This window comes from Ruditapes philippinarum, unplaced genomic scaffold, assembly GCF_026571515.1.
Source record: "Ruditapes philippinarum isolate M1 unplaced genomic scaffold, ASM2657151v2 ctg5636_1_1_1_1, whole genome shotgun sequence".
NCBI lineage: Eukaryota > Metazoa > Mollusca > Bivalvia > Venerida > Veneridae > Ruditapes > Ruditapes philippinarum.
In genome coordinates this window covers 39,644-66,394 of record NW_026857749.1, presented here as the reverse complement: position 1 = coordinate 66,394, position 26,751 = coordinate 39,644, and the positions used below count along the sequence as shown (strand labels likewise).

Sequence of the window (26,751 nt, the reverse complement as noted above, 5' to 3'; positions counted from 1 at the left end):
GTGTGTACGTGGCTACCTGCAAGAGACAATATATAGTCATCTCAGTTTTTGCATAGAACCATAATATGATTCGTGGTTATTGTCAAGAGGCAAATGTACAGCTCGTTTTGAAGCCATAAAAAATAAAAGTATATATTGATATGATAATATTAATTAATATAGTCTGAGACGTTAGCCAATTTTATTTTCATAGGGCTATAAGAAGCAATTATATACGAATTATCATAAAAAGTCTGACTGGACAACCATTCGCTACGATCACCACTGTTCTTTATATGTAATGTTTTAAAGATTTTTCCATTTGATAGAGTTCTACAATACTTTTTAAACGTACCGTAATAAGCTGTATCATAGGCGGACCCTGGAAGAAAATACACAGATTTAGTGTTCTAGTGCCCAGCGGTTGATGGCCCACAATCACTGTAGCGACTGATCGCCATAAGAGAGACCCTTTTTTAGATATGATTTTGGGACTTGAAAAAGGAGGCGGTGACGAACAAAGGCCAGAGGTGTCTATTTTAGATGATAACAAAAAAGCTGCATTAGCCTGTATAAAGAAGTATTTGACGGAAGATTATGGTATAGAATCTATTTTATTCAGTATTCACCAATCCCAAACAAAAAGAAAGGAATTAATCAGTATAGATCTTATAAATGGTTATTTAATTTGAAATTTATTTACAATTTATTATAGGTGGACATGACATGAGTAAATGAGCCAATGTATTATTAGCTCACCTGACCACAAAGTGCTAACGAAGTGGTCAAGGTGAGGTATAGTGATGGGGCTATGTTTGGCGTGAATTTCAGACGTTTCACCCCCAAGACAGTACTCAGACGGTTCACACCTAGACGTTTCACTCCCAATTTGTCAATTGTATGGACCACAGGAACTTGAAATTCTATCAAATAACCAATATTAATGATAATATCCAAATATACCCCCTATACAGTATAAATAAACACAAGGAATGAAACGCCTTTTCCCCACCCCAACATAATTTACGCCGAACAAATCAACAAAACAACGGATCAAAATATTCTATCTGGCCATTTCGATAAACAATACATAAATGCATCAAATAACACCGATAACTTTTTAAAATCGCATAGCTGTGTAGGAATAATTCAACATTATCTGATTATTTCCCGCGATCTGAGTTTGTCGCCGACTCCATTCCGTGACGTCACTGGATTTTGATTCAAGGAGAATAATATTTATTAAAATTATTTTTGCGAACTTTCGAGTACCGTTTTGAAAATTGGCATGCAGAAAGTTGACCATATTTCTGATTAGATTTCGTTAATTTTATTTCAGTAGTTTCAGCCAATTTGTGTACACACGACGTCAAAGTTGACCATCAAACCTGTTTTTGAACATGACGTCGTTGCAAATCCCAATGCTTTTATTTTAATTTTATTTAAAGGCATTTCTGATTGCAATGGCCATTAAGTAAAATCACATATCTTTATAGGTACTGCTTGACAAAGGTTTAAACCTTCTACATAAACATTCATAATACAGGGTCGAAAATTTCAGAATTTTGTCTATAAGATATAATATATTTACGGTTTAAAAAGTATTTATGATAACAAAAATAATGAATTCTTACCTGTTTCACATGTACGAAAATAAATATAGAAACAGGGATAACAATTATGATATACAAACTGAAGTCATTAAAAAAAGTGAAATTCCCTTCCGTAATTCATTTTTATTACCTTGACTTTTTTTTTTTTGAAAAAAAAAAAGTAGAGGTATTACTATAGTCGCGGCAGCGTTGCCTTTGCCGTCCGCAAACTTGTACCTGGATCATAACTTTTTTATTTCTTGGTGTATTGTCTTCATACTTGGCCACAACAACCCTTGGGACAAGACCTTTCAGTAGACCACACTAACCTTGACCTTCATCCATAAATGACCTTGACCTTCAAGGTTAAAAGTCCAAATTTTGCTTGTTCATGCTGTTATTGGCTGTAACTTTGTTATTTTTGAATGGATTGTCTTCAGGCTTGAGCATAAAATTATTGAAATTTTAATTTTTTGTCTGTAACTGGCTGTAACTTTGCTATTATTGAAGGGATCAACTTCATATTATAACAGAACATACTTAAGGACAAGACCTTGTTGTTTATCAAACACTTGGTCTCTTGACACCACCACGTGACTTCACCACATGACTTCACCACTTGACTCCACCACGTGACACCACCACGTGACACCACCATGTGACGTCACCACTTGACACCATGTGTCAACCACGTGACACCACCACGTGTCACCACCACATGTATCTATTTATAGAATTTTCTATTTATAGAATTGCGTGTTTCTATTTATAGAATTGCGTGTTTCTATTTATAGAATTTTCTATTTATAGAATTGCGTGTTTCTATTTAAAATATATAGACAAAACTAATGTGACAAGACAGACCGATTAATTTTATAAAAAGGAAACGTTAAGATTTTGTTCAAACATTTCTTTGTTTGCTTTTAGAGAAAGTAAAAAGTTGAGCGTTGCCCCCGCCCGGCAGTGGCTCTTGTTAAATGTAAGGTTTATTTATTTTTAGTATATCATAAGTCTTAGAAAAATTTTGGTATAAAAAGGGAGTGAAACGTCTTGGTATGAACCATCTTCAGGTGTGAACTGTCTCAATAGTGAAACGTCTGTCTACTGTCCAGCGTTGTGTGTTGTGTGTCGTCAACAATTGGGTTGTAAACACTTTAGCAGTCACAGTTTTCATTGGATCATCATCAAACTTTGTCAGAATGTTTGGCTCAATGAAATACAGGTCAAGTTAGAAGATTGGTTATCTCCAGATGCTAGGTAGCAAAACGACTAGTGTGAAAATGTCAATACTTAGGTCACATAGCCCAATTATGGAAAAACCTTGTTAACACTCTAGAGGCTACTGTTTTGATCCAAATATCCTATAAATTGATAAGAAAGGTTGTTTAGATGATTTCTACATCAAGTTCATATATGGGTCATCTGGGGTTAAAATCTAGGTCATACAGCCCCACTATGGAAAAACCTTGTTAACGCACTAAAGGCTACTGTTTTGAGCTAAATATCCTGGAAGTTGGTCAGAAAGGTTGTTTTGATGATTTCTAGGTCAAGTTTTAATATGGGTCATTTGGGGTAATAACTTAGCACAAATGTTCTCCATGTTGAATGTCTTGCCCAAAATTAAGGTCAAGGTCACAAGAGGTCAAATAAGAATATTAAAATTTGTTAAAACAAGAAATTTCATTGCGCCCCCTCCTAACCAGAAATCCTGGATTCTTCCTTTCAATGGTCAAGGTCATTATCTTTAAACCATTTGCCTCTTACGTAGTAGGTTCGAGCAGTGTCAGTCTTTGAATTCTCTTTTCATGTCAGAGAGCAATCCAGTTAGCTAAGGAATGTTGCTGTTTAAAATGATGCACAGAAGAATTTGCTTTTTTTTTCCAAAACTTATTCTTATATTTTCAGACAAACATGAAAAATGCATTTTGAAATTATCAGAAATGGATAATGAAGTGGAGGTGAAGGCTATCCTTGCTGTTCATCTCTTTGCACCTTTGATTCCTGATCTACCTGATACTGACCAGTATGGTATTGACAATGAACACTTTCCTAAAGATGAACAACAAAGGAAGTGTCCATCATGTGGTCAAAAGCTTAGGTTTACAGATACATCATTTGGTGAGTTTTGGTATGCTTCTCGGTTGAGTTATTTGAAAATTATCAGTCAGTTAGTACTAGGGATATCAATGAGTACTGACTCTTCAAATATATTTGAATATTAATAATTATATAAAGATTGTGCAAAATTTGTTGTGTCCTTAAACCCATGCATATTTAGCTTGACTTTTATATTAATATAATAAGGAGAGCTATCCTACTCAGTACTCACTGAAATTGGCGTCAGTGTCTGTGTCACACTTTCGGTTGAGTTTATCATACCACCACACTTATATTCTATACCCTTTGAGATATTGGTTTGAAACTTCAAATATTTACGAGGGATGTCCGGAAAGTTCATGTACATCTTCATTTTTATGCCCCCACAAAGTGAGGGGCATATAGCGTTGCACTTGTCCGTCTGTCCGTCCGTATGTCCCAAATCTTGTGAACGCAACTCCTCTTAAACCGGATGGCAGATTTTGCTTAACTTCCAGGGATGAACAACCTTAATGTGTAGATAGTAGTAAAGGAAGGAATTTTTGCTATGACCAAATTTAACAGAATTATGGCCCTTTGTTGATTTTTTCACTATATACTATGTAGAAATTTTGTGAACGCAACTCCTCTTAAACCGGATGGCAGATTTTGCTTAAACTTCCAGGAATGAACAACCTTAATGTGTTACTGTAGATGGCAGTAAAGGAAGGAATTTTCACTGCAACCAAATTTAACAGAATTATGGCCCTTTGTTGATTTTTTCACTATATACCATATAACCATATAAAAATTTTGTGAACGCAACTCGTCTTAAACTGGATGGCAGATTTTGCTTAAACTTCCAGGGATGAACAACCTTAATGTGCAGATAGTAGTGAAGGTAGGAATTTTTGCTGCGACCAAATTTGACAGAATTATGGCCCTTTGTTGATTTTTGCACTATATACTATGTAGAAATTTTGTGAACGCAACTCCTCTTAAACCGGATGGCAGATTTTGTTTAAACTTCCAGGGATGAACAACCTTAATGTGTAGATGATAGTAAAGGAAGGAATTTTTGCTGCAACCAAATTTAACAGAATTATGGCCCTTTGTTTATTTTTTCACTATATACTATGTAGAAATTTTGTGAACGCAACTCCTCTTAAACCGGATGGCAGATTTTGCTTAAACTTCCAGGGATGAACAACCTTAATGTATAGATGGTAGTAAAGGAAGGAATTTCACTGCAACCAAATTTAACAGAATTATGGCCCTTTGTTGAGTTTTCACTATATACCATATAGAAATTTTGTGAACGCAACTCCTCTTAAACCGGATGGCAGATTTTGCTTAAACTTCCAGGGATGAACAACCTTAATGTGTAGATGGTAGTAAAGGAAGGAATTTTTCGCTGCGACCATATTTAACAGAATTATGGCCCTTTGTTAATTTTTTCACTATATAGGCCTACCATGTATATGTTGTCGGTGGGGGCATCCGTGTCCTTTGGACACAGTTCTAGTTTATTGTATAACAATACATATGCTGTACAAATTGTGTCAGCATAAATGTACATATCTAGCGAACACATTTATCAAAAATTACTGAACTGTGACTTACTTTTGTATTTTAAAATTATTTACATACAACATATATACATTGTCATGGAGCACTTTGACAAATTCAACGGCGTCAAATTAAATTCATGTTTACCAACTATTTAATTTCTTCTGATTTCAACAGCCATGGTACCTGTCTGACTACTATACTTAATACATGTTATGTTCCTTTGCTATTACTTCATGAATTTCATATTGAAATTATAAGTTAAAAATAAAGATTTCACTGGTTCCAATACTGTGTGTGAGATGTCTGCCTTTTTCAAGAAGTGTTGTAACGCAATCTACAATATTTCGGCCATGCTACTTTTGGTCGTCTGGAGCGCTCTTCTACCTAATTCTTTCATCACCTCTTCTTAATCTTGTTTGACATTTAAACACAAGTTACCTTTAACATTTTATGGTTGATTTTGTTTTTAAAGTAAATATTAAAATCTCAGTTGGCGCCATATTAGCATTGCTATGAAGTTAAATATTATAAGGTTGCTCTGTCCATAAAATTCACGTCATTTTTGCAACACAAAATTTATGCACCTTCATTCTGAATGCAGCCTATAATCACCGTTAAAATAATGTTTATTTACGTATAACATCATAATTTACACTTAATATCATGTAATAGTATCCTATGATGTCACAAAATTAAAAGATTGCATTAAAATTACAACTTTTAGCAATTTATTATTCGAGTAGCTATCATCATGAAATCAAAGTGCTCCGTGATTCGTTGATCATGTTGCCATGGTGATCGGCCCTTTGGGAATATTACTTTCATCATGTTTTTTAATTTAGAAATATGTGTGAAAGACGTGACCATCATTCCAACTTCCAGGCAAGAGCACATAACTCAGTCAAGGATTTTGACAAAATTATGCCTCATTATATGCCCGAAACGGCATATTATGTTATACCCCCTGGCGTCCGTCTGTCTGTCCGTCCGTTAGCAATTTGGTTTCCGGAGCATAACTTAAGTTCCATTTGGCCCACAATGTTCAAACTTCATAGGATGATTGTCCATATTGGGTAGAAGACCCCTATTGATTTTGGGGTCAAAAGGTCAAGGTCACTATGACCTTAAAACTGAAAACAGTTTCCGGAGCATAACTTAAGTTCCATTCGACCCACAATGTTCAAACTTCATAGGATGGGTGTCCATATTGGGTTGAAGACCCCTATTGATTTTGGGGTCACAAGGTCAAAGGTCAAGGTCACTATTACCTTGATACTGAAAACAGTTTCCGGAGCATAAGTTAAGTTCCAATTCACCCACAATGTTCAAACTTCATAGGATGATTGTCCATATTGGCTAGAAGACCCCTATTGATTTTGGGGTCACAAGGTCAAAGGTCAAGGTCACTATTACAGTCCCCTTCAACCGAAAAACAACTTTAAAAAGCACAGGACATTCGGGCCAGTAAAATTTTCAAATCTTTACTGGACCTGGTGATTTTTAGCCGGACCAAATACATAGATAGGTAATAAATTGATGGGTTAAAGGAAAACAGTTTATCATGCTTCCTTGTTAATTTTGAAAGAAGCAAAATACTTCTTGTATTTCTTGACCATAAGTTGATAAGCTCTATAAATTTAATAAGGACCAAAGTTAAGGCAATAACTGACTAGCATTGAAATCATGAAACAACGCAGTTTTGCTTCAAACAAATCACTTTCAACAACAAAATATTAACTTAACTCAATTATCACAAAATCATAGGTAAATAATGACCATTATAAACAATGGTTTAATTTCTGTAACTGTACGGTGCGGTACGGAAAAATATCCAAGAAAAAAATGGCGGCCTCTATTACTCTAATACAATTAGACAATTTCTCCTCGCTGTGTTTTGAATTTTTTAGGACAGAATTGATGGGTTTTCACTTGCAAAAAAGGCAAAAATATCAATCTTTTAGAGAGAGCCCTGCTTCATTATTTTGTTGAATTTTTCTTATAATATTTTTTCATGGCCAAAAATCTACTGGCCCGTCGGACCACCAACCTTGCAATAATCACCGGACCGATGCTAAATTTAGTGGACTCGGGCCTCGGACTGGCTTTAATTTCGAAGACTGCTATTACCTTGATACTCCGAAGCATTACTTAAGTTCTATTTGGCCCACAGTGTTCAAACTTCATAGGATGGGTTTCCATATTGGGTTGAAGACCCCTATTGATTTTGGGGTCACAAGGTCAAAGGTCAAGGTCACTATTACCTTGATACTGAAAACAGTTTCCGGAGCATGACTTAAGTTCCAATTGACCCACAATGTTCAAACTTCATAGGATGATTGTCCATATTGGGTAGAAGACCCCTATTGATTTTGGGGTCAAAAGGTCAAGGGTCAAGGTCACTATATCCTTAAAACTGAAAACAGTTTCTGGAGCATAAACTTAAGTTCCCATTTGGCCCACAATATTCAAACTTCATAGGATGATTGTCCCATAATGGGCAAAAGACCCCTATTGATTTTGGGGTCACTAGGTCAAAGGTCAAAATGTCACAATTACCATTAAAACTCCAAAAACAGTTTCCGGCGCATAACTTAAGTTCCATTTGGCCCACAATATTCAAACTTCATAGGATGATTGTCCATATTGGGTAGAAGACCCTATTGATTTTGGGTCACAAGGTCAAAGTCACTTTTACCTTAATACTGAAAACAGTTCTCAGCATAATTAAGTTCCAATTGGCCCCACAATATTCAAAGGATTGATTGTCTTATAAGGTAGAAGACCATTGATTTTGGGGTCCACAAGGTCAAAGGTTAAAGGTCATTTAATTAATTACTTTAAGTATTTAATCAACCTACAGCTGTAAAATTTTATAAGGATGGAACAGCGGATTTCCCATGTTCCTTACAAATGCCTTTCATCCTTAACTAAAAAAAAACAACTACTTTTTGGGCATATAATGGTGCTCTTGTTTATTATGTTTTTATACCCCCTGGCGCCCATCCCATCTGTCCGTTTGCAATTTGGTTTTCCGGAGCATAACTTAAAGTTTCAATTTGCCCCACAGTTATTCAAAACTTCAAAGGAATGAATTGTCCCCCATATTTGGTAAAGGACCCTATTGGATTTGGGGGTCACAGGTCCAAAGGTCAAGGGTTTCCACTAAATTGCTTTAAGAAATTGGAAAACTGTTTCCTTTAGGCATAACTTTAGTTCAATTGGCCCTACATACTCAAACTTTCATAAGGATGATTGGGTCCCATAGGTAGAAGACTCCTATTGATTTTGGGGTCACAAGGTCTAAAGGTCAAGGTTCACTATTACCTTAAAACTGAAAAACAGTTGTTTTGGGAAACATAACTTAAGTTTCCAATTTGGCCCACCAGTGTTTCAAACTTCATAGGAATGAGTTGTCCCATATTGGGTTGAAAGACCCCTTAATTGAATTTGGGGTCAACAAGGTCAAAGGTCAAGGTCACTATTGGCTTTAGAAATTGAAAACTGTTTTTTCTTTAGCATAACTTTAGTTCAAATTTTGGCCTACAATACTCAAAACTTTCAATAGGATGATTTATCTCAATATTAGGTAGAAAGACTCCTATTTGATTTTATGGGGTCACAAGGTCAAAGTCCCACTATTACCTTTTAAACTGAAAAACAGTTTGTGGGAACATAACTTTAGTTTCCATTCTGCCCACTGTGTTTAAACTTCATAGTATGACTGTCCATATTGGGATAGAAGACCCCCCTATTTGATTTGGGGGTCACAAAGGTCAAAGGTCAAGGTCCTATTACCTTAAAACTGAAAACAGTTTATTCGGAGCATAACTTCAGTTCCATGGGGTCCACAATATTCAAACTTCATAGGATCATTGTCAATATCTAGCAGAAGACCCTTATTAATTTTTGGGTCACAGGGTCAAGGTCACTATAACCTTAAAACAGAAAAGGTTTTCTCTCAATAACTTAAGTATTAATCAACCTACAGCTGTAAAATTTTATAGGATGAACAGCCATGTCCATTACATGACCTATTGATTTTAGGGTCATAAGATCAAAGGTCAGCATCACAATGACCTTATAACACTGAAAAATTTACTTTAATCAAACTATTTCTGGAGCATAACACAAGTTTCATTTGGCTTACAGTGTTCAAACTTCATAGGATGATTGCCTATATTGACTACAAAATCCATATGTACATTTACAAGGTCAAAGGTCAATATCCAATGATATTCCTAATGATAACCCTAACCCTAAGTCCTCTACCAATTTTGTTCAAATTATAGCCCTAGCCCCTATAATTATGTTAAAATTTTTGTAATTTTGCAAAACTGAAATGTCCAGAGTTAAGATATTTGGCATGTAGAATAATTGCCTTGTTGATCCGCTACTTACGTTATGTAATTGACAAAATTGGATAAAAAATTGCCCTTTTGGGACTTTCTCATTTTAAACAGGCTTATGTTCCACAATGCATTTTATTCTGGCTCCCTTTAATAAGATGAGATAAAGTTTTGCATTCATACCAAGAAAATGAATAAGTTTTTGAATTATTATCTTAGAATTTATGATGAATTAAAATAATAATGAAAATATTTATTTTATAAATAAAAGTAAACGTTTAAATCTGCTATTAGGATCACTCATTTTACAACGACTTTATATATACAGTATATGCACAGTGTAAGAAATTCGGATTTGAATCCACTAGGCCGGTAGGACTACCAGATTGGAATAAACACTAGCCCAAAAGACATTTCACTAGCACGATTCATTTGTTCAAAACAGTTGTTGTATTAGTGGCCTCTTAAAAATACAGGTGTCCTTTTCCCGGGTTGGGTTACGTGGAAAAATTTTACCCCGGAGGAAGAAATTTTTAGTATCAGGGGCTATCGGAACTACTCCTTAATTTTTTCGAAACCACTGTAGCATTACAAAGCATTCAAATTTTTTGGCTTAATTTTACCTCCCTTTTATAAAGGAAAAAGTAAAGTTTGCAATTCATAACCAAAAAATGTAGATTTTAAAAAATGATTATTGTGCCCTTTAGTGGGGGGCACCCTTCCGTCCCGTTCGATCCATCCTTCTCTTTTTTGTGTCGCGCGTAACTAAAAAAGTAATTGACCTAGAGTCATGAAACTTAATAGGAATGTTGATTAGCATGTGTAGTTGTGCACCTGGGTATTTTTTGTGTGGGATTTAATTCAAGTATTTTAGAGTAAATTGCCTTGACTTAAAGTATAAATTTTTGCAATTTTTTTTTCAACTTGTGTTGCATGTAACTCAAAAAAGGATTTGACCTAGAGTCATGAAACTTTACAGGAATGTTGATCAGCATGTTAAGTTTGTGCACCTTGGTATTTTCGTGTGGAATTATTTAGTATTTTTAGAGTTATTGCCCTTGACTTAGAATTTTTTGCAATTTTCAACTTATGTTTTGCATGTTAACTCGAAAGGATTTTGACATAGGGTCATTAAACCTTAAGGGAAGGTTTGCTTCAGCATATGTAGTTGTGCACCTTGGGTTTCACTTGTGGATTTATCCAGTATTTGTAGAGTTATTGCCCTTGAAGGTAAGGTAAAAACGGTTTCATTATGTTGTGTTATTTGTTCCTTGAGTGCTTGAGTTAGAATCAACAAACTTTACAGGAAATAATGATAAACATCACTAAATTACAGGAATAATGATCAACATCACTGTGAAGCTATGCACCTGGGACTTTGCATGTGGATTTTTTTTTCAGTTCAGTTTAATGCCCTTGACTTACAGTAGTATAAATTTGCAATTTTTCAACTTGTTCATGCATAGCTCAAAAAGTATTTTACTTGTAGGCCTGAAAGTTTACAAGAATGTTGGTCAGCATGTGTACTTATGCACCTTGGGGATTGCTTGTGGATTAATTCATTAAATTTGTCAAGGTTTCTTGCCCTTTACTTAGTAAAAGATTTTTATTTTTCAACTTGTGGCACATGTTCTGTAGTCCAAAAAATATTTTGACCTAGAGTCATAAACACTGACAGAACAGTGGCGTGTGGTGGCACCTGTGTGTCCTATGGACACATTTCTAGTCTTTGAATTTGTGATGATTTAATAATCATATCCAAAAAAAAAAAATGAAATGCTAAATCTTACTCATTGCAAGTATCTTTACTAATAACTACATTGTATATAACATGAAAATCTCAAAGAATTAGAATAGCAAAGCTGTCCGGTTAGCCTCAATAGGTAGAACGTTGGACTGTGAATTGGGCAACCCGGGTTTGATTCCCGGAAGGTGCAGGTCACTTTCGTTGTGATTGATCATGATATCCTTTGTAAGATCATTCGAACTGTACCTCTGCTTTGGCAATGTACAGAAGTTTCAGTTCCTTGTGAAAGGGAAGGCACCTAGCACTGGTAAACTACTTGACAGCCTGCCCAGGAACAATGCTGGACTGTGCTCTGGTGAATTCCATGTCGCTTACTGCAATGATCTGGAGTGAAAACTACCAACACCACCAATAACTTGTTGAAATTTAACTGTGGCTCTTAAACTCTTAAAATTATAGGATATTATATAGGCTACAGCAAGAAATATTGTCGGGTTGTCCTACAAAAAAAAATGTTTAAATTATAGTTATTGGGTCAAAATTGGCCCAACATTGGGGTTGGGGGGGACATAGATTTTTATATGTACATGATAAAAACATTATCTCTAAAACTGTAAGCCCTTGGGTTAGTGAGTATTGAAAACCTGGTTTCATGGCATTGCCATGTTTCTTGTCGTTAGATAATATACAAGACTGTGACAGTATGTGCCTTCTGTCAGCCATAGTCTAGAAAAACTTTACTTATCACAAACAAGGAGTGAAATAAAGCCATTTAATAAAAAAAAGATATTACACTAGTGTAATAACACTTTGACGTGATGTCATTTGCGCTATATATATAGCGTTAAAGCGCTTCTAATGTTAGCGATACACTATAGGCGCGTCATTGAAAAATTACTTTTTTAACAGTTCATCGTTCTTATTTTTTATAATTATGTGATAAATAGAATATTTTATTATATTATATTCATGTAGATTCAATACTAAATTTATTGAACTCAATGAATAAAACAATATGATTTTATTCAACTATTTCAATACATTTAGTATTAAACCTACACTCATTCAGTATCCTCTATTTTACCATTTCAGGAAATATTGAAGTTTGGCATGGTAATGCTGATATGATTTTAAATAAATGTACCGTCACTGTGAACAAAGAATATGATGAAGCTAGAAGATCAACCAGACATCAAGCAGAACATTACGACAGTGATTCCGATGCCAGTGTTAGTTCAAGTTCTAGCTTTTCATTTGTTGAGGTTAAATGTCATGAAAAGGCAGGTGAGAAACAGTTATGTAGGCAAGAAGAAGCAGAGGCTCAAGCTATAGCACAGACAATTACAAATGCATTCTGTGAGGAAAGTAATAGAGATGAGTTAATTCCATCTTTTTTAGCTACAAATGAAAAGGTTAAGATCTACATGTACTGTTGTAGCAAAGATGTACTCCTTGAAAGTAATTACATACCTATTTGTCCAAATGGGTCATTGAGCATAAAAACTCTGGTATTGGTGTGGCTGGCATTAAATTTTGACTTCTATCAAGTATCAGATGTCTTTGGTGAGAAATTCAGAGACAGACTTGAATATGAATTGCCACTATCAAATTTTCATAAAATTGTAGGTGAAGATGCCTTGAAACTCTATCAGCATGAAGCAAGTAGACATTTAATAAAAAAAACAAGGTGACCAAATGAGAAGTAGAGATACCATTTCATCCTAGTTTTTACAAACTTTCAATTATTGACAAAGATATGTTTGATATCATTCAGCTGATGGATAAAATAAGTTTAATAGGGAAGAAATAATTTTGAACAAAACAATCTGGACAAGAAAGCTTGTTAATACTTTTATTGCATATGTAAACCTGTTGTCAGTGCTTTTATAGTAGAAGGTTGAATACTACTAAAACTTTTACCTGGGATTGTGAGAGATGTTTGGCTCTCCATTATTTGTATGAAAGTCAAATTGACACAAGGGTCTGCAATATTTTCAATTATTGGCCGGGTTGCACTGGTGCAAACCTGGGTTATAGTATGGTGAATGTTGGGCTGCGGGCGTACGGGCGGGCGGGCGTACGGGCGGGCGGGGCGGGCGGGCGGGGAAAAAAACTTTCATAACAGTTTTCTCAGCAACTACTTATCACAGCCTTTTGATATTGGCAACAGCATTGACACATGGTCCCATACCGTGGGATTCGATTTCAGGTCTGTCGCTCATTCACTTCCTGTTTATCCACTTAGTTAAATTTTCTGACATAATGGTCAATGGTTGGAAATTCTCGTAACAGTTTTCTCAGCAACTACTTATCACAGTCTCTTGATGGCACACAGCATTAACACATGGTCCTTTATCCTGGGATTAGATTTCAGGTCTGTCACTCATCCACTTCCTGTTAACATACTTAGTTAAATTTTCTGACATAATGGTCAATGGTTGGAAATTCTCGTAACAGTTTTCTCAGCAACTACTTATCACAGTCTCTTGATGGCACACAGCATTAACACATGGTCCTTTATCCTGGGATTAGATTTCAGGTCTGTCGCTCATTCACTTCCTGTTTAACAACTTAGTTAAATTTTCTGACATAATGGTCAATGGTTGGAAATTCTCGTAACAGTTTTCTCAGCAACTACTTATCACAGTCTCTTGATATTTGGTATACAGCATTAACACATGGTCCGATACCGTGGGATTCCATTTCAGGTCTGTTGCTCACCCATTTCCTGTTTAACAACTTTGTTAAATTTTCAACATAATGGTCAATGGTCTTAAATTTTCATAACAGTTTTCTCAGCAACTACTTATCACAGTCTCTTGATATTTGGTATACAGCATTAACATGTGGTCCCATACTGTGGGATTTGATTTCAGGTCTGTCGCTCATCCAATTTCTGTTTTTCCACTTAGTTAAATTAGTTAGATTTTTTGACATTATTGGTCAATGGTAGGAAATTTTCGTAACAGTTTTCTCAGCAACTAGTTATCACAGCCTCTTGATATTTGGCATACAGCATTGACACGTGGTCCCATACCGTGGGATTGGATTTCAGGTCTGTTTCTCATCCACTTCCTGTTTATCCACTTAGTTAAATTAGTTAGATTTTTAAACATTATTGGTCAATGGTAGGAAATTTTCGTATCAGTTTTCTCAGCAACTACTTATCACAGCCTCTTGATATTTGGCATACAGCATTGACACATGGTCCCATACTGTGGGATTTGATTTCAGGTCTGTAGCTCATCCACTTTCTGTTTTTCCACTTAGTTAAATTAGTTAGATTTTTTGACATTAATGGTCAATGGTAGGAAATTTTCGTAACAGTTTTCTCAGCAACTACTTATCACAGCCTCTTGATATTTGGCATACAGCATTGACACATGGTCCCATACTGTGGGATTTGATTTCAGGTCTGTAGCTCATCCACTTCCTGTTTATCCACTTAGTTTAATTAGTTAGATTTTTCGACATTAATGGTCAATGGTAGGAAATTTTCGTAACAGTTTTCTCAGCAACTACTTATCACAGCCTCTTGATATTTGGCATACAGCATTGACACATGGTCCCATACTGTGGGATTCGATTTCAAGTCTGCAGCTCATCCACTTCCTGTTCACATTAATGGTCAATGGTAGGAAATTTTCGTAACAGTTTTCTCAAGCAACTACTTATCACAGCTCTTGATTATTTGGCATACAGCATTGACACATGGTCCCATACTGTGGGATTTGATTTCAGGTCTGTCACTCATCCACTTTCTGTTTTTCCACTTAGTTAAATTAGTTAGATTTTTTTGACATTATTGGTCAATGGTAGGAAATTTTCGTAACAGTTTTCTCAGCAACTACTTATCACAGCCTCTTGATATTTGGCATACAGCATTGAAATATGGTCCCATACCGTGGGATTCGATTTCAGGTCTGTCGCTCATCCACTTTCTGTTTTTCCACTTAGTTAAATTAGTTAGATTTTTTGACATTATTGGTCAATGGTAGGAAATTTTCGTAACAGTTTTCTCAGCAACTACTTATCACAGCCTCTTGATATTTGGCATACAGCATTGACACATGGTCCCATACTGTGGGATTGGATTTCAGGTCTGTAGCTCATCCACTTCCTGTTTATCCACTTAGTTTAATTAGTTAGATTTTTCGACATTATTGGTCAATGGTAGGAAATTTTCGTAACAGTTTTCTCAGCAACTACTTATCACAGCCTCTTGATATTTGGCATGCAGCATTGACACATGGTCCCATACTGTGGGATTCGATTTCAAGTCTGCAGCTCATCCACTTCCTGTTCACATTAATGGTCAATGGTAGGAAATTTTCGTAACATTTTTCTCAGAAACTACTAATCACAGCCTCTTGATATTTGGCATACAGCATTGACACATGGTCCCATACTGTGGGATTCGATTTTAGGTGTGTAGCTAATCCACTTCCTTTTAACCTACTGAATTAAATTTTCGACATTAATGGGTCAATGGAAATTTTTTTCGTAACATCACAGCCTCATGATATTTGGTGTACAAATGCAACCCGGCCTTTTCTGTCTTTGACCCATTTTTGTTCAATTGCTGTCCAGGGTTTGAACATTTTCTGGAAGTTTTGTTTCATATATTTATGTATGTTATTATGTTTTTGTGCCCCCACGTTAGTGGCGGGCATTTAGATTTACCCATGTCCGTCCGTCCGTCTGTCCGCACTACCGAAAAGGGATAGAGGGCCATCTAACTGTAAACAGAACAAAAGAGAACAATAGAGTTCATTCCGTAACAATAGAGTAAGGGGCCATTGGCCCCCTATTAAACAATAGAAAATAACAAAAGAAATGGCCCTTTATTCCATTTAGGCCGGACGGTCCTTCCGTCCGTCCTTCTGTTCGTCCTTCCGTCCGTTCACTTTTGTGTCGCAAGTAACTCAAAAAGTATTTGACCTAGAGTCATGAAACTTTACAGGAATGTTGATCAGCATGTGTAGTTGTGCACCTGGGTATTTTGGTCTGGATATTTTTAGTATTTTCAGAGTTATTGCCCTTGACTTAGTAAAATTTTGCAATTTTCAACTTGTGTCGCATGTAACTCAAAAAGTATTTGACCTACAGTCATGAAACTTTACAGGAATGTTGATCAGCATGTGTAGTTGTGCACCTGGGTATTTTCGTCTGGATATTTTTAGTATTTTCAGAGTTATTGCCCTTGACTTAGTAAAATTTTGCAATTTTCAACTTGTGTCGCACGTAACTCAAAAAGTATTTGACCTAGAGTCATGAAACTTTACAGGAATGTTGATCAGAATGTGTAGTTGTGCACCTGGGTATTTTCTTATGCATATTTTTAGTATTTTTAGAGTTATTGCCCTTGACTTAGTAAAATTTTGCAATTTTCAACTTGTGTCGCACATAACTCAAAAAGTATTTGACCTAGAGTCATGAAACTTTACAGGAATGTTGATCAGCATGTGTAGTTGTGCACCTGGGTATTTTCGTCTGGATATTTTTAATATTTTCAGAGTTATTGCCCTTGACTTAGTAAAATTTGGCAATTTTCAACATGTGTCGCACATAACTCAAAAAGTATTTGACCTAGAGTCATGTAACTTTACAGGAATATTGATTAGCATGTGCAGTTGTGCACCAGGTATTTTCGTCTGGATTTATTTAGTTTTTTTAGAGTTATTGCCCTTCACTTAGAAAATTTTTGCAATTTTCAACTTGTGTCGCAAGTTTCTCAAAAAGGATTTGACATAGTCAATAAACCTTATAGGCAGGTTGCTCAGCATATTTTAGATTTGCACCTGGTGTTTCGCTTGTGGATTTATCCAGTATTTGTAGAGTTATTTCTCTTGACTTAGTAAAAAGATTGACAGAACAGTGTTGCGGTGGGGGCACCCGTGTCCTATGGACACATTTCTAGTTAAGAGATAATTTAGAAAATGTCAGTGTGATAGCAAATCATATTACAGTTTGAATTGACACAATGTATACATATGTTTTGTTGATGTACCATAAAACCCAAACAAGATTGGACTGTGATGTAGCACTTTGATTTCCATCCTAGAATTCTGAAATTGAAACTATTTTAATGGAGGCATTATTGATATGACACTAGATAAATGTATTTATTTTCACATAAAGATACTTTATTTCTCATTAAAGCAGCATGCCTCCAGATTCATGTTAATTTTCATGAAAATTTTGGAAATATATTTAAAAGTAAAATAATATGAGGTGAACAAATTAAGTAATTTACATATTGCAATTGGCACTTACAATCCACGAAAGTTACCAAAAAGTGGTCAACATACCGGTATGCAAAAACAGCCCAAGTTACTGTGGTTAGTAACGCAGTAGAAATATGGCAATAAAATACTGCAAAATCGGTGTTAACCGCATATAACATGTGAAATATAACTTGTATTTTGAATGTTTTTACCTTTCTTAAAAGTTTAGTGCATTTGTCTCAATATTGATTTTCTTGAAATATTTTGGCTCATCTAGCGTGCAGCTTGAAGGAGTGATATTTTTTCTTATGGTGTGCTAGACATTAGTAAAAACATTTATTTATTATTTTAAGAGTCTTTACATAAAAACAAACAAATATCCTCAATAATTATATGAAATGACAAGGTATGTCAGATTTTATATTAATGTTGAAAGTGTTATAAATCACATAAACTAATTTCATGAATGAATTCACATTTTAAATACTGTTGACTCTCAATAAGTCATTATGGCTTACGCAAAATTCCATGTTAGTCGAAGAATTTATAAATTCCCGTTAAATTTCCTTCTTTATCTTTGTATTTGTACTCCGCTTAAGGTCAAATTTTGACTTACTAAGACTCCTTTTTAGTCAAAGGAGTTTTTGGTCCTGTCGATTAAAGTCCAACATATTTTCATTTCATTTAGTTATTGTACTTCTATAGTAATGAATTTTCACGAGTGCTTATTGTAAACATGTGCTTAATATTATAACTGATGAATACTGACCAACTTGATTTGCATTTATATCATTGCTACAAATGTTTGGGTTTATGTTTCACTATTAATATTCAGATGTATTTAATTTTAAATAATACCGTTCTGTTCATTTATAATTTGTAGTTATAAGTGATTAACCATCATTTCAAGCATTGCTGTTGTCAACAGTAACAAACCTACTACTTTGGACATAATAAATCAATTAGACACATGTATATACATGTACGAATGTTAACGTAATGGCAGCAGATCCAAGTTGCTGGAATTTGTTTCTTTCGAAGTAAAATGCCAAGTCCCTTGAAATTCCAGTTACCTTGGGTCAAATTATTTGCATTTTGAAATGAAAGTTTAACCGAGCATGTTTAAATAAATTTGGAAAACATACTGATGACTTATATAAAGTTTTATTTTATGGATATTTCTAGCTATTGTTAAACTAAAGGGTATAAAGCTATATCGTATGAAATATTTAAAAAAAAAAATCAATGGTAAAATTGTATTGTTTCAATAATATTATGGTTGATTCCCAAGAATAGAATGTCTCTGTAAATTAACACACATGAATATTGTATATAAACAGAATAAAATGTTCGGCAACAAAATATTATACTGCTGTTTAACCTTAAAGTACGGTTTTAACCATTTAGAGAATAATTTCGTGTTTGCGCCATCCGCTTTAAAGGCAATACACTTCCATTTCTCTTTCATATAAGCATATTTGAAGTATTCACTTTTAAAATTCAAACAAGATTTTTTGCAGCAGATAATATATATAGCTTTATGCACTTTGAAAGAAATTTTGGCATAAATTTTGCCTTGTACCAGACCCACCATTATAGTCTGAAAGGAAGACAAATAAAAACAATACTAGAGATTTTTGTGTCGCCTCTATGGAGTAATGGCTACATAAAGGGATCACTTCTCCGTCTGTCTGTCCGTCTGAAACTACTGGTGCAATTTCATCCGAACTTTACAGGAATGATCAGTACCAAGTCTAGTTATGCATCTCATCGACTTTTATGGTTAAATGATATTTGTCGGAGTTATATCCCTTTAATTCTTTTTATTTAAAATTTGTCCAGACTACTCCAGAAGGAAAACTTTTTTTTTTCTTTAATGTTCTTTTTAAAGATTTGTTTAAAGCGTTTATTTGTTTGTTTTTAGAAAACGTAAAAAGTTGAGCGTTGCTGCTGCCTGACGGTTGCTCTTGTTTGCTGAGTTATTGCCCTTGGATAAAAAGGTGTTTTTTGTGTTGCAAGCTGCACAGAAAATACTGGTGCAATTACATCAAAATTACATCAAAATACAGTCGTCTCTCGTTATCTCGAAGTCATCTGGAGCATCCTAAAATATCAAGATAACGAAATGTCGTAATAAACATATAAGGGTTTTAATAAGGCAGAAACTGATTTTTACAAAAGACATGTGCATACCTTATGTCAAATAAACTATGATATCCCCATGTCTTGTTTTCATAGGCCTAGTCAATATTTAACAAAGTAACATAAGCGGATGTTTACCAGCGGAAATACGGGTTTCTGTGATAAAAACACATAGTGAGGTTTACTCAGTAATACACCAATATAGTGAAAATATTGTTTTCAGGGTGGTTGATCCGGATATCCTCCCGGGTCTTTCTCGATGTTGTTCGACCGCTGATTGATTTGGTTGTGATGTTGTGAAACAATATTGCAACGATAGCGTTTCTATACTTGCACTATTTCATTTACATTTAAAGTCATAATGAATTGATACAGTGTTCGAATATTTATAAAGAACATAAAATTCCTCATTTTGGACATAAGTCAATCAACACGCTAAATAGATTAACTTTTATAAAAACAGCTAAACATGTTACAAACATAATCATCATTATGACACGCGCTATTGAGCAATTATCATTAAGTTTGGGTTTTTCACACGTCTATAGGGACCAGACGAAAGAAAACTATAAGTCGAGATAAACAAAGGATAACAGTGTGAAAATAACTGTTGGGGCTGAAATTGTACATCAAAATACTGAAAATATCGAAATAAAAATACCGAGATAAACAAATAATTCCAATATAGATAAAGAAGGGAAAAAATCAGGACTTTCAAAATTTCATCGAGATAACGAAATATCGAGAAAAGCGATGTCGAGATAACGGTAGTTGACTGTATAGGGGAATGATCAATACCATGTTTAGTTGTGCATCTCATCAACATTTTTCAGTTCATTGATTTTTCTCAGAGTTTTGGCCCTTTAATGATTTTAATTTTATAATTTGTCCTGACTACTCCTGTTATACCACTGATGTAATTTCAATAAAACTTTACAAGATTGATCAGACCAGCTCAATTTCTTGTGCATTTTACACAGAGTTTTGTACTTGAAAAAGTTATGTTTTACTATAACTTCTTTAGTTTTAAAGGTCATAATCTACCTCAAACTTCAAATATGTTTTCCGTATTATCAACCATATCTTATGTGACAAGGTTCATAACTCTTGAAGCAATATATTCAGATTTATCTCCCTTTGAAATTTTCTTTAAGAAATATAACACTTTACTTTTTAAGGTTCATAACTCTAGCGGTTCATAACTCTAGCGTGACTATTTCTTGAATTATTCCCCTTGATCGTGGAATTTATGTTAACAATGTTATTTTTTTTACTATAAGTTTTTGGGAGACATATAGTTTTTGCCTTCACCGTCTATCTGTCCGTCTGTCCGGCCAAGCAAACATTTGATATTTATGAGCTTCATTCCTAAGTTAAATAAAGAACAAAAACTCATAAAATTCAAATTAAGAGCTATTTTTTTGTTTTTATGAGCTAATTTTGCTTATGGACTTAGGTCCAGGTGTAGTTTATAAGCTGATTTGCATCTTAAATATCAAAAGTTGGTACGTCCGTCGGGGCATTGAGCTTGTCCTCCCTTCACAAACTACTGGTGGGACTTCAACCAAACTTTACAGAAGTGATCAGTACCATCCTTAGTTGTGCACATCACCGACACATTCCGCTTCGCTGCACAAAATGGCCGCCAGAGCTAAAAATAGAAAAATCTTGTCCAGCCTTCACAGGTCGAACAACTGGTGGGATTTCAACCAAACTTTACAGGAGTGATCAGTACCATCCCTGGTTGTGCATATTACCGGCACATTCCGTTTCGCTGCACAAAATGGCCACCAGAGATAAAAATAGAAAAATCTTGTCCGCCCTTCACAGGTCAAACTACTGGTGTGATTTCAACCAAACTTTACAGGAGTGATCAGTACCATCCCTGGTTGTGCATATTACCGGCACATTCCGTTTCGCTGCACAAAATGGCCACCAGAGATAAAAATAGAAAAATCTTGTCCGCCCTTCACAAAACAAGAGCTGTCACACCTACTGGTGTGATTTCAACCAAACTTTACAGGAGTGATCAGTACCATCCATAGTTGTGCACATCACCGACACGTTCTGCTTTGCTGCACAAAATGGCCACCAGAGCTAAAAATAGAAAAATCTTGTCCGCCCTTCACAGGTCAAACTACTGGTGGGATTTCAACGAAACTTTACAGGAGTGATCAGTACCATCCCTAGTTGTGCATGTCACCTGAATGTTTTGCTGCACAAAATGGCGGTCAGAGCTATGAACTGGCTTTCACAGTTAAGCTTGTGGTGGGATTTCAATGAAATTTCACATGAGTGACCATACATAGTTTTTGGAGACATATGTTTTTGTGACAAAAACCCTTCTAGTTGATTTTTCTTTAATAGTTATACCCCGCACAACAAAGTTGTAAGGGGGGTATACTGGAATCAGCTTGTCCGTCCGGCTGTCCGGCCGTCCGTCGGTTTTTTCTTGTCCGCCCAATAACTTAAGATTCCTTTGACCCTTAGTCTTCATATTTGGCATGGAGGTTAGTCATGATTAGTAGATGACCCCTATTGATTTTGAGGTCACCAGGTCAAAGGTCAAGGTCACAGGGGCCTTGACTTCAAAAACATTGTCCGCCCAATAACTTAAGATTCCTTTGACCCACAGTCTTCATATTTGGCATGGAGGTTAGTCATGATTAGTAGATGACCCCTATTGATTTTGAGGTCACCAGGTCAAAGGTCAAGGTCACAGGGGCCTTGACTTCAAAAAGCTTGTCCGCCCTATAACTTAAGATTCCTTTGACCCACAGTCTTCATATTTGGCATGGAGGTTAGTCATGATAAGTAGATGACCCCTATTGACTTTGAGGTCACCAGGTCAAAGGTCAAGGTCACAGGGGCCTTGACTTCAAAAAGGTTGTCCGCCCAATAACTTAAGATTCCTTTGACCCACAGTCTTCATATTTGGCATGGAGGTTAGTCATGATTAGTAGATGACCCCTATTGATTTTGAGGTCACCAGGTCAAAGGTCAAGGTCACAGGGGCCTTGACTTCAAAAACCTTGTCCGCCCAATAACTTAAGATTCCTTTGACCCACACTCTTCATATTTGGAATGGAGGTTAGTCATGATTAGTAGATGACCCCTATTGATTTTGAGGTCACCAGGTCAAAGGTCAAGGTCACAGGGGCCTTGAATTCAAAAAGCTTGTCCGCCCTATAACTTAAGATTCCTTTGACCCACAGTCTTCATATTTGGCATGGAGGCTAGTCATGATAAGTAGATGACCCCTATTGACTTTGAGGTCACCAGGTCAAAGGTCAAGGTCACAGGGTCTTGACTTCAAAAAGGTTGTCCACCCTATAACTTAAGATTCCTTTGACCCACAGTCTTCATATTTGGCATGGAGGTTAGTCATGATTAGTAGATGACCCCTATTGACTTTTAGGTCACCAGGTCAAAGGTCAAGGTCACAGGGACCTTGACTTCAAAAACCTTGTCCGCCCTATAACTTAAGATTCCTTTGACCCACACTCTTCATATTTGGAATGGAGGTTAGTCATGATTAGTAGATGACCCCTATTGATTTTGAGGTAAAAGGTCAAGGTCACAGGGACTTTGACTTCAAAAAGTTTGTCTGCCCAATAACTTAAGATTCCTTTGACCCACAGTCTTCATATTTGGCATGGATGTTGATCATGTTTAGTAGATGACCCCTTTTGATTTTGAGGTCACTGGATCAAAGGTCAAGGTCATAGGGACTTTGACTTCATAAAGTTTGTCCACCCATTAACTTACGATTCCTTTGACCTACAGTCTTCATATTTGGCATGGATGTTGATCATGACTATAAGGTGATTCCTATTTATTTTGAGGTCACTGGGTCAAAGGTCAAGGTCACAGGGACCTTGACAAAAAAAGCTTTTCTTCTCAATTGCTAAAGAATGTCCTGTCCGCAATGTATTGATTTTGACATTTTCACATTTGAAGCATGTAGAATACATAACTTAGCAATGCACTGGCTTAGTAACCTCAGATTTGGCAGGGAGGTTGTTCTTGAGCTCTAAATGGCCACTGTTGATTCTGACAAAGTGGTATGCGGGGGTATTCACGCCATGATAGTGGCAGTTCTAGTTTTGTCTTCCTTACTGCGTCCAGTATTTTAGTTGTCGAGCTTCGCTGTCTCCTGTGACAGCTCTTGTTTTTGTTAAGTTAGCGGCCTAAATTTCTACAATTGCAGATTAAGTGTTATAAAAACGGCACTTTCTGAAGTTCCTGACAATTGTTTGAAAAAAGGTCTTATTATAGCCCCCTCTCCTCCCCCCCCCCTCCAAGCGGGCAGGCGGTTTGGCAGCGTCCAATTTTGTCCTGAGCATACCTCCTACACGCATGCAGGAATTTTAATGAAACTTCATAGAAATGTTCACCACTTTGAGAAGCTGTCGCACACATGAACCAGGTCTCTAGGTCAATGGTCAAGGTCACACATAGAGCTCATTGAAAACACTTATCCTGAGCAAAACTTGCATAGAGGGATTTTAATATATGCAAGGCAAAGGACACTAAAAATGATAGTCAAGGTCACTAAAGATGATAAAATATAGAGATTCTGTTCAGAGCATAATCTCCTACAGATATGGAGGTATTCTTATTGGACTTCATACTAATGTTCACAACTATGGGAAGCAGGGTCATGTGTGTGAACTAGGTCAAAGGCAACCGCCTCCGTGATTGAGGGGTTAGAGTCGATGACTTCTAATCCAGTTACCTCTCTGGCGTTGGTTCGATCCCCGGGAGATGCTTTGGTAGTTTAGCGAGAAGAAAGGTAGTCTAGTACTGGTGTAACTCTCCAAGAACGATATTTAGGAAACTACCCGCCTATATGACTGAAATACTGTTGGGAAAAGGCGTAAAAAATGAAACAAACAAAAAAAAGGTCAAGGTCACACTTGAAAAATACTTGTCCCAAAGCAAAACTTCTACATGCATAGAGGGAGGACAAATAGCTTGGCACAAATTTTCACGGTTGTAAGGCGGAGTGTTGGGTACAAAATTCAGGTCCCTGTAGCCAAGGTCACACATAGGGGTAAAATTTCAGATGAAAATGTGTATTCTGACCATTTGAGGGATTGAAACACAAATGGTCATTATCATGACTAATGGTGTAAAACATGTGATTTAGATTAATATATGCAAGGTCGAGGTCACTAAAGATGATAAAATACAGAAATTATGTCTAGAGCATATCTCTTCCATGCATGGTGGGATTCTAATGAAACTTCATAGAAATATTCACCACTATGAGAAGCAGAGTCGTGTGCATTAACCAGATCTCAAGGTTAAATGTTAAGGTCAGACTTAGAGGTCTCTGACAAAGATGTGGGCATTATAGATATGCATATAGGATATATGCTCTGGGCAATATCCGGAAAATATCTGGATATTTTATCATCTCTTGTGACCATGACCTTACAATTACATGTGTCACACTTGTCATCAATGATGGTTATCATTTGTGTTACAGTCCATCAGATAATGATAACTAAAATGGTCCCCATACACAAACTTTGACATCTTTATGTGACCTTGACTTTGGTAGCAGGGACCTGGATTAGGTCTAAAATGGTGATCATTTGTGCCAAGTGATATTATAATCCCCTGTTGAATGTTGAAGTTCGGCTCCGTACTGACCTCTAAGTGTGACCTTAAACCAAGAGTGAAGTGACCTGGTTCATGCATTCCAGACTGCTTCTCACAGTGGTGAAAGATTCTATGAAGTTTCATTAGAATCCCTCCATGCGTGTAAAACATACGCTCAAGACAAAAATTTTTATATTTCATTATGATCTTTAAGTGAACTTGACCTTGCTTATATTGACCTTAATTACAAGTATCACATCCGACACTGACTGTATGTGTTACAATCGCTTTAATAAATGATGACTAAATGGTCTGATTACATAATTTCATTTTTTACCTGAAGTTTTACCCCTAAGTATGACCTTGACCTTTGCTTAATGGCCTTAATTTTGCATGCAACACTCCTGACAAGCATTTGGCATTAGAAGTGTGACCTTAATATTGACCCTATAGACCTGGTTTATGCGCATTACACTGTTTCTCATAGTGGTGAATATGAAGTTTCATTAAAATCCCTCCATGTGTGTAGGAGATATAGATCTATATACTTAGGACAATATCTCTACATTTGATCAGTTTAAAGTGACCTTGCATATATTAACCTAAATTACATGTTTCACACTGATAGCCATGATAAAGATAAGATAAGATATCTTTATTTAAAGTCGGTTTCATAAAAACATATAAACATTAGCTATATAAGCTATTTTCCGACATAACTTACTATCCTGTAACAATTCAAACAAACAATATGTATAAAAGTAATTATATAAAAGTATTAAGAAGATCAATGTACATTTATGAAAGACTCTGTAAAACAGTTAAGATTTATGAGCACATATAAATATGGGTAAGAAAGCATTAAATGATTAAAAGCAAATATAACATTACAATCAGACATCACATAAAATTACATCATACAAGAATTCTATTTATGTACACAACCCTAAAATCAGAAAAAGGATTAGAATTTTTTTTTAAATTTAAATTTTACTATTTCTTACCACAGCGTCTGTATGAAGATCTTTACTTATGAAATTATTTAAATATGAATTGAAATATAGAAAGCAGTAGATCAAATGTTAAATAAATTAACTAGTATTAACACCGATTTTATGTATGATAATGATTGAAAAAATGTAAGAATCAGCGCAAAAAAAAAAACAAAAACAAAAAAACAACAACGAGATTTGTCGATTTAAATTGATCGTCATTTCTGTAAGCGACTATATATCTACCTAGAGGTGAGTGCTCCAGTCTAGTATGGAGTTAATCCAATTTGTCCGGTGATATTAACTAGAAGCCTGTGTTATGATATCAAGATTAGATAACTCTTTACATGTTTAGTTGTATAGTTAATGGGATTACTTCCCTTTGCTTGATATTCATTAATGCTATGTTATATATATGACCATGCCTCTCTGATAACTGGGTTTTTCTCACTTGAGCTCTGGTCTTAA

The 26,751-nt window shown here is 35.6% G+C and overlaps 1 protein-coding gene and 1 long non-coding RNA gene across 2 annotated transcripts; both read left to right on the top strand.

Annotated features, from left to right (window-relative positions):
• The first annotated feature begins 456 nt into the window (after positions 1-456).
• LOC132750835 (uncharacterized) lies at positions 457-13,363 on the top strand. The gene is made up of 3 exons (XM_060740884.1): positions 457-579; positions 3,477-3,689; positions 12,405-13,363. The coding sequence occupies exons 1-3, from the start codon at positions 462-464 to the stop codon at positions 13,001-13,003; spliced, it is 930 nt and encodes a 309-aa protein (XP_060596867.1). The 5' UTR covers positions 457-461; the 3' UTR covers positions 13,004-13,363.
• Positions 13,364-20,880: 7,517 nt separating this feature from the next.
• Positions 20,881-26,475, top strand: LOC132750834 (uncharacterized). Its single transcript, XR_009628606.1, has 2 exons — positions 20,881-22,238; positions 22,391-26,475. It is a non-coding gene; the product is annotated as an uncharacterized LOC132750834 (long non-coding RNA).
• The last annotated feature ends 276 nt before the right edge of the window (positions 26,476-26,751 follow it).